The sequence below is a fragment of the Bos grunniens genome, chromosome 3 (genome assembly GCF_055505025.1).
Source record: "Bos grunniens cultivar Pamir isolate PY7600 chromosome 3, Bosgru_T2T1.0, whole genome shotgun sequence".
NCBI lineage: Eukaryota > Metazoa > Chordata > Mammalia > Artiodactyla > Bovidae > Bos > Bos grunniens.
Genome location: NC_141167.1, coordinates 14,644,708 through 14,656,971, shown reverse-complemented (window position 1 = coordinate 14,656,971; position 12,264 = coordinate 14,644,708). Strand labels below are relative to the sequence as shown.

Below are 12,264 nucleotides of genomic sequence, written 5' to 3'. Positions count from 1 at the left end.
ACTGAGTGACTTTCACTTCACTTCAGAGTGATAAAAATACTTCTTAAAGAAGTGTGATTTAAAAGCATCCTTGAAGGATGTTATAGAAACAAACAAACAAACAAAAAAAGAAGAAAAGAATTCTATGTAGAAAGTGGATACAAACAAAGATTAGAAGCTGGAACAGGAATAGTGGTAGATGGTTAAGAGGTCGACCTGTTAAGACATGAAAGTTCTACTTGGGAATTGATGTAGGAGAGAAGATTAGACAGATTATGGAGGGGTTGGAATACCAGGCTGAGGAATGTGAACTTTTAAGTCTATGTAAGTCTCAGGGAATGAACTAGATGTAATGAGCTAATAATAATACTTGATTCATGTGTCTTGAAGTTTCTAGCCGACTTCATCCCACTACAGTGAAGGCATCAGACTTTGAAAACGTTTCATTCAAGAAACAGGTGAGGGTACAGGTAGTAATTCATTACAAATGCCTCGCTAGGGCGATCTTATGGCAGCTGTGTTTATTACCAACAAGAGAATTAGGTAAAGATCACGGGAGCTCTCCTTTCGATATTCAAATTCAGAGTCATGGAAGACTTTTCAGGGAATATTATTAGAATGGAAATCCTAGATCACAGAATATGGGCATTTTCAAATTCTCCTAAATATCACCAAACTACTGTCCAAATAACAACAGCAATTTATACTTCTATCAACAAGGGTGTAAAGTGTTTTTTCCATCATTCTGCATCTTTGCCTACACTATGCATTTTCAAGCTTTTTATTTTCTGCCAGTCTCATGGGTATAAAATAGCATTCTGTTGTTATTTTGAGTTTTATATCTTTGAATACTAGTGAGAAAGAATCCTGTGTATGAGGCATTTGGGGTTTTTCTTCTTCTTCTTTTTGTGAATTCTTATTCCTGGGTTTCCCCTGTTTTTTCTACTAGCATGTTTACATTTTTCTTGTTTATTTATACAAATTATTTAAATAACATCAATAACTGATGACTGAGTAACTAACACTTTCACTTTCATTGTGTTTTACTTGCATTAACTCTTACAATTCTCACAACAACCCTGAAAAGTATATACTATTCTTATCCTCAGTTTACAAATAAGGAAATTGTGCCACAGAGATATTCAGTAACTTGCCCCGAGGTACACTGCTAGTAAGTAGTAGAGCTAGAATTCAAACTCAGCCAACCTGGCTCCATACTCTTAACCACCTCACTTACACTACACTTCAAATATTCTGGACATTAATCTTTTTTCAGCATATGCACTACATAATGTGTGTGTGTGTGTGTGTGTGTGTGTGTGTGTGTGTGCGCGCGCGCACGCATGCGTGCTCAGTCGTGTCCAATGCTTTGCAACCCCATGGAGTGTAGCCTACCAGGCTTCTCTATCCATGGAATTTTTCAGGCAAGAATACTGGAGTAGGTTGTCATTTCCTTCTCCAGGGGATTTTCCAGACCCAGGGATTGAACCCACATCTCTTGCATCTCCTGCATTGGCAGGCAGGTTCTTTACCAGCTGAGCCACCAGGGAAGCTCCATGTACTGTATAATAATTCCTCCATTATTTTTCCTAACAGTAGAGAAGAATAACAAAACTAAGAGATGGTTCTTTGAAAAGGTTAATAAAATTGGCAAGCCTTCAGCTAGACTCACCAAGAAAAACAGAGTACACAAATAAAATCAGAAATGAAAGAGAAGATATTACAACTGATGCCATAGAAATACAAAGGATTATGAGAGACTACTATGAAAAATTATACACCAACAAGTTGGACAATCTAGAAAATATGGATGAATTCCTAGAAATATACAACCTAACAAGACTGATGGAGAAGGAAATGGCAACCCACTCCAGTGTTCTTGCCTGGAGAATCCCAGGGATGGCAGAGCCTGGTGGGCTCCCGTCTATGGGGTCGCACAGAGTCGGACACGACTGAAGCAACTTAGCAGCAGCGGCAGCAGCAGCAAGACTTAATTAAGATGAAATGAAAAATCTGAACAGACTGATTAATATTAAGGAGAATCCATCAGTAATCAAAAATCTCTCAACAAACAAAAGTCCAGGACAGCTTCAATGATAGACTCTATCAAACATTCAAAGAAGAATTAACACCAATACTTCTTAAATTTCTTTCAAAAATAGAAGAGGCGGGAACTCTTCTAAACTCATTTTATGAGGCCAGCATTACCTTGCTAACAAAACCAGACAAAAACAACACAAGAAAAGAAAATTACAGGCTAACATCCCTGACGAACAGAGATCCAAAAATCCTCAAAATAATATTAGCAAACCAAATTCAACAATACATTAAAAGGATCACATACCATGATCAAGTATGATTTATTCCAGGTATGCAAGGCTAGTTCAACATCCATAAATCAGTCAATGTTATATACCACACACAAACAAAAGTAAGAACAAAAGTCATATCATCTCAACAGATGCATAAAAATCACTTGACAAAATTCAACAACATTTATGATAAAAATTCTCAACAAAGCAGGTATAGAGGAAAGGTATTTCACTATAATGTTAGCCAGAGCTAACATTATACTCAATGATGAAAAGATGAAAGCCCTTCCTATCCTATAAGATCAGGAACAAGACAAGGATGTCTACTCTCACCGCTTTATTCAGCATAATGCTAAAAGTCCTAGCCAGAGCTATTAGGCAAGGAAAAGAAAGAAAAGGCATCCAAATTGGAAAGGAAGACATAAAAGTACCACAATTTGCAGATGACAGGATATTATATATAGAAAACCCTAAGGATTCCTAAAGACATCAAAAAACTATTGGAATAAACAAATTCAGTAATTTGCAGAATACAAAATCAATATACAAAAATCTGTTGCATTTTTATACACTAGTAACAATCAGAAAGAGAATTAAGAAAACAATCCCATTTACAACTGCATCAAAAAGAATAAAATATCTAGGAATAAATTCAACCAAGAAGGTGAAAGACCTGTATATTGAAAACTGTAAGACATAAATGAAATAAATTTCAACACAAATAAATGGAAAGAAATTCTGTGCTCACAAACTGGAAGAATCAATAGTTAGAATGCCCATACTACTCAAAGCAACTTACAAATTCAAAACAATCTCTATAAAAATTCCAATGGCATTTTTCAATTAGAACAAATAATCCTAAAATGTGTATGGAAATACACACACACACACACACACTGATTAACCAAAGCAATCTGGAGAAAAGAACAAAGCTGGAGGCATCATGCTCCCCAATTTCCAACAAAATTACAAAGATGTAATAATTAAAACAGTATGGTATTTGGCATAAAAATAGACACATAGATAAATGAAACAGAAGATAAAACCCAGAAACAAATCCATGCATATGCAGTCAATTAATTTACAAAAAAAGGAGCCAAAAATGCACAATGGTTAAAGGAGAGTCTCTTCAATAAACGGTGTTGGGAAAATGACAGCCACACACCAAAGAATAAAATTCAACCATTATCTTACATCATATCTCCAAATTAACTCAAAGTGGATTAAAGACTTGACCATAAGACCTAAAATCATAAAACTCCTAGAAGAAAATATTGGAACAGAGAAGGTCATCCCTTATATGTGGAATCTAAAAAGAAATGGTACAGATGAATTTACAAAACAGAGACTCACAGAGAACAAACTTAAGGTTGCTTGTGGGAAGGAATAGTTAGGCAGTTTGGGATGGACATGTTTACTCTGCTACTGCTACTGCTAAGTCACTTCAGTCGTGTCCGACTCTGTGCGACCCCATAGACGGCAGCCCACCAGGCTCCCCTGTCCCTGGGATTCTCCAGGCAAGAACACTGGAGTGGGTTGCCATTTCCTTCTCCAATGCATGAAAGTGAAAAGTGAAAGTGAAGTAGCTCAGTCGTGTCCGACTCTTAGCGACTCCATGGACTGCAGCCTACCAGGTTCCTCCGTCCATGGGATTTTCCAGGCAAGAGTACTGGAGTGGGGTGCCATTGCCTTCTCCGCATGTTTACTCTGCTACTATTTAAAATGGATAACCAACAAGGACCTACTGTATGGCACATGCAGCTCTGCTCAATACTATGTGACAGAACGCATGTCAGGGGAGTTTGGGGGAGAATGGATACCTGTACACATATAGTCGAGTCCCTTCCCTGTCCACCTGAAACTATCACAACATTGCTCGTCGGCTATACCCCAATACAAAATAAGAAGTTTAAAAAAAAAAAAAAAAGGAAAGAAAGAAACTAAGCAGCAAGCTCCTTGACGTAGATTTGGGCAATCATGTATTTAATCTGATGCCAAAAGCAAATCAACAACACACATAAAACATCAACAACAGACACACGAAAAGCTTCTACACAGCAAAGGAAACCACCAACAAAATGAAAAGGCAACCCACTGAATGGGAGGAAATATTTGCTAATCATACATCTGATAAGAAGTTAACATCCAAAATACATAAAGAATTTACACAACTCAACAGCAAAAACATAAGCAATCCCATTTAAAAATGGGCAGATCAGAATACACATTTTTTCCAAAGAAGTCACACAGATGGTCAACAGGTATATCAAAAGATGCTCAACATCACTTCTGGTACTTATCCAAAGAAAATGAAAATACTAACTTGAAAAAATATATGGACCTTCACTGCAGCTTTATTTACAATAACTAAGATTTGGAAACAACTGAAATGTCCATCAATGGATGAACAGATAAAGGAATTGTGGCAGATATACTCAATGGAATATCACTCAGCCATTAAAAAGAATGAAATCCTATCATTTGCAACAACATCATTGGATCTCAAGGGTATTACACTAAGTGAAATAAATCAGACAAAGACAATACTGTATAATCTTCCTTACACATGGAAAGCTTTAAAAAAAGAAAAAAGGTTTATAGATACAGAGAAGAAACTGGTGATTCCCAGAGGTGTGTGGGATGGTATTTTTTTTTAAAAAAGATAATAAACTCATTACATGTTAATATAAATAACATAATTTGACAAAAATAATTTTCCAAAATAAAATAAATTAGTGAAAAGAACAGTAAAAAAAAAAATCAAAACTCAGAAAAAAATGTTCCATTTGAATTGGAAAATACCAAATATATATAAAAAAGAATGATACTGTAAATTCCTATGTACCAATCACCCAGTTCCAACCATATCAACTCATAGCTAATCTTGCTTCATCTACACTCCACCCACTTCACTCCTCCCCTATTATCATAAAGCAAATTCCACACTCTCATTTCCTCTAAAAACACTTCAGTATGTGTCTCTAAAGATTCTTTTTTTTTAACATAGCCACAACACCATTGTAATACCTGAAAAATAATTATTCTTTGGTAGTATTTTTAATTAAATAAAACTTTTTAAAAGAAAAAAATTCCTTTCTTAAATAAAGGCCTAACTGTAACTTTAACTGCTACATTCCTCCAATAGTATCATGTGGTTAATTTTGCTTTTTTCTTGTAATACAAAGCCAGTATTAGTAAAAACAACTTTCTCTATAATTAAAGAGGAGAGATGTGAAAAGGATACTTATAACTGAAAAGGCGTAGCCCAGAAAATAATATACCAACTGATTTCTTTCTCATCATGTCTAGTCCCAGTGTTTTCTGACTATTCACCCGAAATCTAAGGGTTTGTGGCAAGGGCAATGGTATTCGGCCAAATTCTTCATTCGACAGAATCCACTAACCATGGCCAGGAGACTGGCGGTGGAGCCAAGAGAGAAAAGAAAGGGATTTTCAACAATTTTCCTTGTTCCATTAAGCCAGGTATTACAGCTATCGATGGCAGCTGGGAGCAGGGAATCCTGAGAGATGGATTGGACCAGCGAAGGCCTTTGTCTGACATCAAAGTACAACTGCTGTTAACTCGCTCCCACCCAGCTCCAAATCCAAGTCTACTTATCATTCTGAAAACCATTTTTGTCCCCTGGCTGCTGTCATCGTATTTCCGTTGTTAACTGTTTCCTGTCAAGAGAAGAATCAGCTCTACCAGGTGAACAGAAAAGCAGACCATTTGTCTTCTATTACCCAAAGCCGGCACTCAGCAGGAATCAGAATCAGTTCCCATTTCTCTCCGTCCTGAAAAGAAACAAACCCGCTGCCAAGTTTCTGTGCCGGCACAGTCTGGCCCCTCTCCCATCACCATGCCCTGGGGCATCAACGGGAGAGGCAATGTGGCCTGAGTTATGTCAAGGGCAGACACCACTCCGGAGCGAAAAGTTTGCTGTTTCCCACCCTGACATGTTAAAGACAAAACAAAACAAGAACCAACCAACAAACAAAAAATCAACTCTGTTGGAGTGCCTGCTGTTCCCTCTTTAGGAAGGAGCTGGTGTGTGACCAGCAGCGGCTGCTCTCCTGACCCCTGCGTCCTCCCAGGGCCCTCACATTCCAGTCAGATGCTCTCGCCCTGAGGCTCAACCCGCATTTCCCAGGAGATCTTCAGTGTCAGAACATGCTCCCCTGCCTCTCTGGCTGTCGCTGTCCCCAGGCCTTGTGAGCAGCCTACCAGGCAGGGCGCAGCTCCCTGAAGATAAGACCTTCAGAGACCAAGGAGGGTTTCAGGCCCCTGTGAACTTAAGGACCTTCATCCTTAAGGGATAAGGGACACTTATCTTGAGAAGTTACTTCTTATCTGTCATACAGGATGGTCATACAGTCTGTGGTCCCTGCATCACCAGATGGACACAGAACCTCAAAGACATGTCAGACTTCTAAGCTGACTCGAGGTCACCTAGTTTTTCTTCCTAGGCCCTAACTGTGTAGTCTGGTCATGTCTGCTCTCAGGGAAGCTGGGACAGGATGTAGAGCTTGACTGCCCAGAAAGCACCACACACCAGTACGATTCTCATACTGAACAGCCCAAGAATCACACTGCTGTTGATTTGGTCAAACTATAGACCATGGTCCAGAGGTTTCTTCTACCAATCTCTTCTTGGAGGCTCCTCACAGAGTTGTCCAGAGCCTTCCTGCTCCAAAAGTACCACAGTCACATATGGGACATTATCTTGAATTGACTTCCACTAAATGTGAGCTCCTTCACATTTTATATTCCAAACTTTCTAAAAACCTCACTCTTAATTCTAAGCATGTATCCTAAATCATCACGATGCCTCCACAACTTCAGGAATATCAAAAGAGTGATCCATTCAGCCACTGGTTCTGCCGCAATTACTCTACATCCGTTCTTGTACCAAGGTAAAAGCTGACTTTGACGTTTCGTCTTATCCAATGAAACTCAGATACACCCCACCCCAGCAGCCTCACTGCCTCCCTCCCCACCTTAATACACATACACACACACATTTTTATATGAAAAGCCCAAGGATGCCCCTTGCCCAACCACGTAATAAATATTTTTCAATGACCATTTTTTCCTCCAACTGTTCTCCAACTGTTTCCTCCAACTGTCCAAACTCTATAATAATAAAGGGCACTGGAATGGGCCTATCCATGGGGTAAATTCATTACCCAAACAGGCATTTTCATCACAGGTCACCTTAAATTTGCATCTCTCCCCAGCGTCCTGCTGTTGGTGAGAAGCAGGGCAGCAGCAGGTGGGACCCTGTCTGCTCTGGAGGCACCTGGGCAGCTGACCACAGCCCTACATGGAAAATGCCCTGCTCCATCTTCTACCTCTGGCCCCTAAAGTTTTTTTCTTCTGCTGCAGAGACTGATATGCCAACAAAAGTTCTTCAGTCACCAATGATTATAACTTCAGCCACCTACATGTTCACCTCATATGTGCCAGACCAAACCCTGTACCACCTGGGGTTTTCCCTCCTCTCTGTGTTCAGAGTTCTTAAATTCTCACCTGCTCCTTGACTCCTAAAAACATTCACAGCACCCACCACTTATCACTACCACCACCTCCACTTATGTCTGAATACGTATCTCACAAACAAAAACATGTTAGGGACATAAACAAGTCTGATCTGAAAACAGACTGTTTTTAGCCTTGAACCTTCAGACTGCTCTAACCCTCCCTACCTGGCCCCTCAAGCTCTGGACTAATCTCCAGATAAATCTATGTCCCTCTCCTCCAGTGCTGGAATTAGGAACCAGTGGAGGACTAGCCGCTCCACCTCGGGAATGGGTGTTGTCATTAGCAGCGTCCCCTCGGGGGAAAGATTACATCAGCTCCAGGAAGGACACCATTCTCCAGGGAGAAGAGCAGTCACACTCACACCGAAGACAGGGCCTCCCCCTGACCCCTTCCACCTCACTTCAAAGAGTCAGCCAGCCTCCCTGTCACCTTGCTGTACACTACAACTTCCTACAGCAGGGAAGCTGATAAAACAGACCTGCTGAGAGTGAAGTATTACCTAGCCCTGCACCTTGAGAGATAACCCCACCAGATAGCTGGAGCAATTATGCGGCATGATTACCCAGAGTCAGGGAGTCCCCAGAGACAAGAAGCTGGTTTCAAGCATCAAGGGGCAGACCTGAAATAGATTCTGCTTGCCGAGCGTAGCAGTGGCTAACTCCCGGTATCCGACTGACAGGTAAAGTGTAAGAAGCAGCATCGCGCTCCTCACTGCTCGCCGCGCTCCACTTCTGTAAGTTTGAGGCCAGTAATGCAAACCGCCGCTTGACTATCCCTTAAGCATGCCCACCCGTCAACTCTAGACCCCATGAGGGGGCGTGGCTTGCCTCCAAAGAAAGGGTGCCATCCTCTTCTGAGAAGGACGTGGAGCTCTTTTCAGGCTCCGGGTCTTTAGGCTGGATTCCACGTAAGTGGGGCCCGTCGCTGCCATAGCCGGAGGAGGATGGCAAGATGCTCAGAGTCGGGCCGCTGATGGATATGTCACTCTGAGAAGTAGGCAGTCTGGGCACCTGGGGGGGCACTCGACCCGCACGGGCAGGCTCTGTGCGGCTCTGGCCTCTCGGCTGGTCTGGCAGTGATGAAGGAGCGGAATGTTCCACAGTCCAGGGACCTGTCTGAGGGGCACTTAAGATGCCCTTGGTTCCTCCGCCAACACTCCAGCCGGCAGAAAGACTGTCTGTGTCGGCGGGGTGGTCTGTCCTGGGGGAAGCGCTGCTCCTGATTCCTAGCAGAGCGGCTCCTTTCTCCACTGCAGTCCCCCTGTGCAAAGGCAGCAGCACGGCCCTGCTGCTGCAGGAGGCTGTCCTCGGAAATTCCACCAGTTGGCTCACTGACTTCTCGCAGTTCCTTTCTGCCGGGTTATCGAGCAGGTGAGCGATGACAGTCGTCCCCTCTTCCAGGGAATCCCAGACCCCTCCGGCAACTGATGACTCATTCTCCAACAAAAGCTGAGCGGTCTGGATCTCCCCCTGGAACCTCTCCTTCACCTGAACGATCATGCCCTGGGCTCCCACCCCTGAGCTGGGGGCCAAGTCCCTGGGCAGCAACACGTTCGGGGGTGGTGGTGGCTCGGCCCCTCCCACTCCTTCCCCCTTCTGGAGACTCACTGTTAACTTCGTCAGGGTTCCGGTCTCTTCGAGGGCTCCAGTTCCCTGCAAGGGTTCTTCCTCACGGGGTGCTGCTGGAGTAGGGGTTTTCTTCCCCTTCCACTTCCTTTTGAACCGAACCCTTTTCTTAGGAGATATGGGAGCCTTCTCGGGAACGGCTATTGAATCTTTCGGCTCCTTAACGCAGCCCAGCGAATTTCCCATTGCTTTCCTCTCCTAATCTCAAAAACGCAGCTAAGCCAGTCCTGGGATCCCAGAGAAATCCCAACCTCGGCTTCATCGGATTAGATGTACATTTAAAAACATGCACTACGCCGGCAACCCCTCCAATTCTTCCTGCCTCCCTCCCCGCCTCTCTCTCTGTCTCTTCCAGCCGCTGCCGATTCAGACAGCCATCTTACAGGCTCAGAGCTGCAACAAGACAAATTCAAAGCATCTCACTGCAGTTCAGAAATCACTTGACCTAAAAGCAGACAGAAACCGGATTGGCTACAGCTTCCTCTCTCCAAATATGAGGTAATTGGAGCACGGCCCTCAGAAACACAAACAGAAAGCAAAAAGGAGCTAGAAACCAGGGGAGGAGAGGAATTAGGGAGGGCGGGAAGGAGGGAGGGAATGTAAGAGTAAATGGAAAAGGGAGGGGGAAAGAAGAGAAGCCCTGGGAGAAGGTAACGTGAAGGAAGGAGGAGGAGAAAGGGGGAAAGCGAACCAGCTGCTGGTACCAACCAGGAAGGGAAGGGCCGAGAGGAACCAGGGCCGGGAAGAACCAGGGCCGAGGACTATGGCCCCCAAACTGTGAAGGGAGCTAGATTTCAACAGCTGCACTGACATGTCCAAAAGCAAATATCTAACAGGATTAACATATTCTCAAATTTTTCAGGTCAAGAAACAATAAAATGATTACCTGGAAACCAGAGCCTAATCTTCATGGTTACAAAAAGAAACACACGCTTTAAAGATCTAGACTTTTGCAGCATTTCTTTCCCTTCTTTTCAGAGAGAAAGAAATTTTGACAGACATCTGTTAATTCTGCTGGCCGATGACACACAGAGGGAACAATCGGAAATCAGTTTTGAGTACAGTATTAAGGATGTTGGGTAAAAAGGATACCACTTACAAACACAACAGAGAAGCAGTGTTTCTGCTGAACAATACTTGACATGACCGTTCAACAGTGATTACTGCTGCTGCGGACAGCTAATGCAGTTTTAGCATTTTGTCATGTACCACGCCCTGTGCTAAGCCATGGATTACCTCATTCAATTCCCACAGTAACCAAATGAAGTCAAAACTATCATTTTACACTTTATAGGTACAGAAACTAAGGCTCAAAGAAAATGGATTTATTTACACAGGGCTACAGTCAGAACATGGACGCCTGTTGAAGACTTTGAACTTGAACCCCGAGTTACATTGTTTTCTACTTGCAGCGGGGATGCAAGTCTGTATCCAGTTAAGTAAAACAGTTAGATACTCCACTGTTTTGAATTGGCAACTAGACTCACAAAAACCAAGAACTCAAATGAAAAGATAACTCTTGCTATTTGGGAGTGAGAGAGGAAGTTGCTAAAATGAGGCCCAGATGGTTTTTACTCAAATTGCAGCAGGGCAGGAAGTCTGAATTAAAGGCCTGAAAAGTTGGATTCAAAAACTACCCTGTTGTGCCAGTGGGCTTTGCCCGCCTCTTTTTTTTTTTTTTTTTTAAGTATACATGTGACAGATGAGATAACAGCACAGTCCAAAGGGCTCCAAATGGAGTGGAAGGATAGAGGCTACACGTGTTTTCTCCCAGTTGAAGTTATTTATTCTATACCAGTAGGATCCAGACCATTCTGCAGAGAGAAATAGCTGGCCTGGCTCTAAGTAAGCCTACCCACCTCTCCTGGAGACCTGAAAAATGCCCATCACGAAGGAAAGCATGAGAAGCCCTGAAGTCACAGCTCCTACACCGTGCTTGACACCGGATTCATGCCAGAGTGCCTGACCTTTGCGGGAGGTATTCTTTCTCCCTTCTCCCCTAGGCCTTTCCCAAGGCTGACTGCGAATCATCTTATGACCATGATAAACCACAGCAAGAAATAGGACCAGGAGGTTAGCAGGGGAGAGAAACTCAGTCAGACTCCAGGAAATCACCTAATCAGCAAAAACTCTGACATAACAATATAACCCTCCAGGCAGGCACCAGACCTTCACTCCTCCAATGAAGAGTGCTGGAACTAAGGGACTTCACAGATGCACACCCCAAGGCCCAAGCTTAAATTTTGTTCCTGTTCAGTACAGTACAGTACAGTCAGTCAGGTCCAACTCTGCGACACCATGGCCTGCAGCACGCCAGGCCTCCCTATCCATCACTAACTCCAGGAGTATACTCAAACTCATGTCCATTAAGGCAGCGATGCCATCCAACCACCTCTTCCTCTGTCGTCCCTTTCTCCTCCTGCCCTCAATCTTTGCCAGCATGAGGGTCTTTTCAAATGAGTCAGTTCTTCGCATCAGGTGGCCAAAGTATTGGAGTTTCAGCTTCATCATCAGTCCTTCCAATGAATATTCAGGTCTAATTTCCATTAGGATGGACTGGTTGGATCTCCTTGCACTCCAAGGGACTCTCAAAGTCTTCCCACACCACAGTACAAAAGCATCAATTCTTCGGTGCTCAGCTTTCTTTATAGTCCAACTCTCACATCCACATATGACTACTGGAAAAATCATAGCCTTGACTAGACGGACCTTTGTTGGTAAAGTCTCTGCCTTTTAATATGCTGTTTAGGTTGGTCATAACTTTTCTTCCAAGGAGTAAGCGTCTTCTAATTTCATGGCTTCAGTC

The 12,264-nt window shown here is 42.9% G+C and overlaps 1 protein-coding gene across 32 annotated transcripts in view; it reads right to left on the bottom strand.

Moving 5' to 3' along the window:
• Positions 1 to 12,264, bottom strand: part of MACF1 (microtubule actin crosslinking factor 1) — a 340,643-nt gene that overhangs the window by 167,819 nt on the left and 160,560 nt on the right. For 14 of the 32 annotated variants that reach the window (XR_015156209.1, XM_086380147.1, XM_086380182.1 and 11 more), the window contains exon 1: positions 8,661 to 11,220. The exons of the other annotated variants lie outside the window; for them this stretch is intronic. Coding sequence is in view for 13 of the 14 variants with exons in the window: in XM_086380147.1 (XP_086236273.1) it covers positions 8,661 to 9,644 (984 nt within the window). In the remaining variant the exon portion in view is untranslated. Of the gene's footprint in view, positions 1 to 8,660; positions 11,221 to 12,264 lie in introns of those variants that run through there. 32 annotated transcript variants of the gene reach the window in all.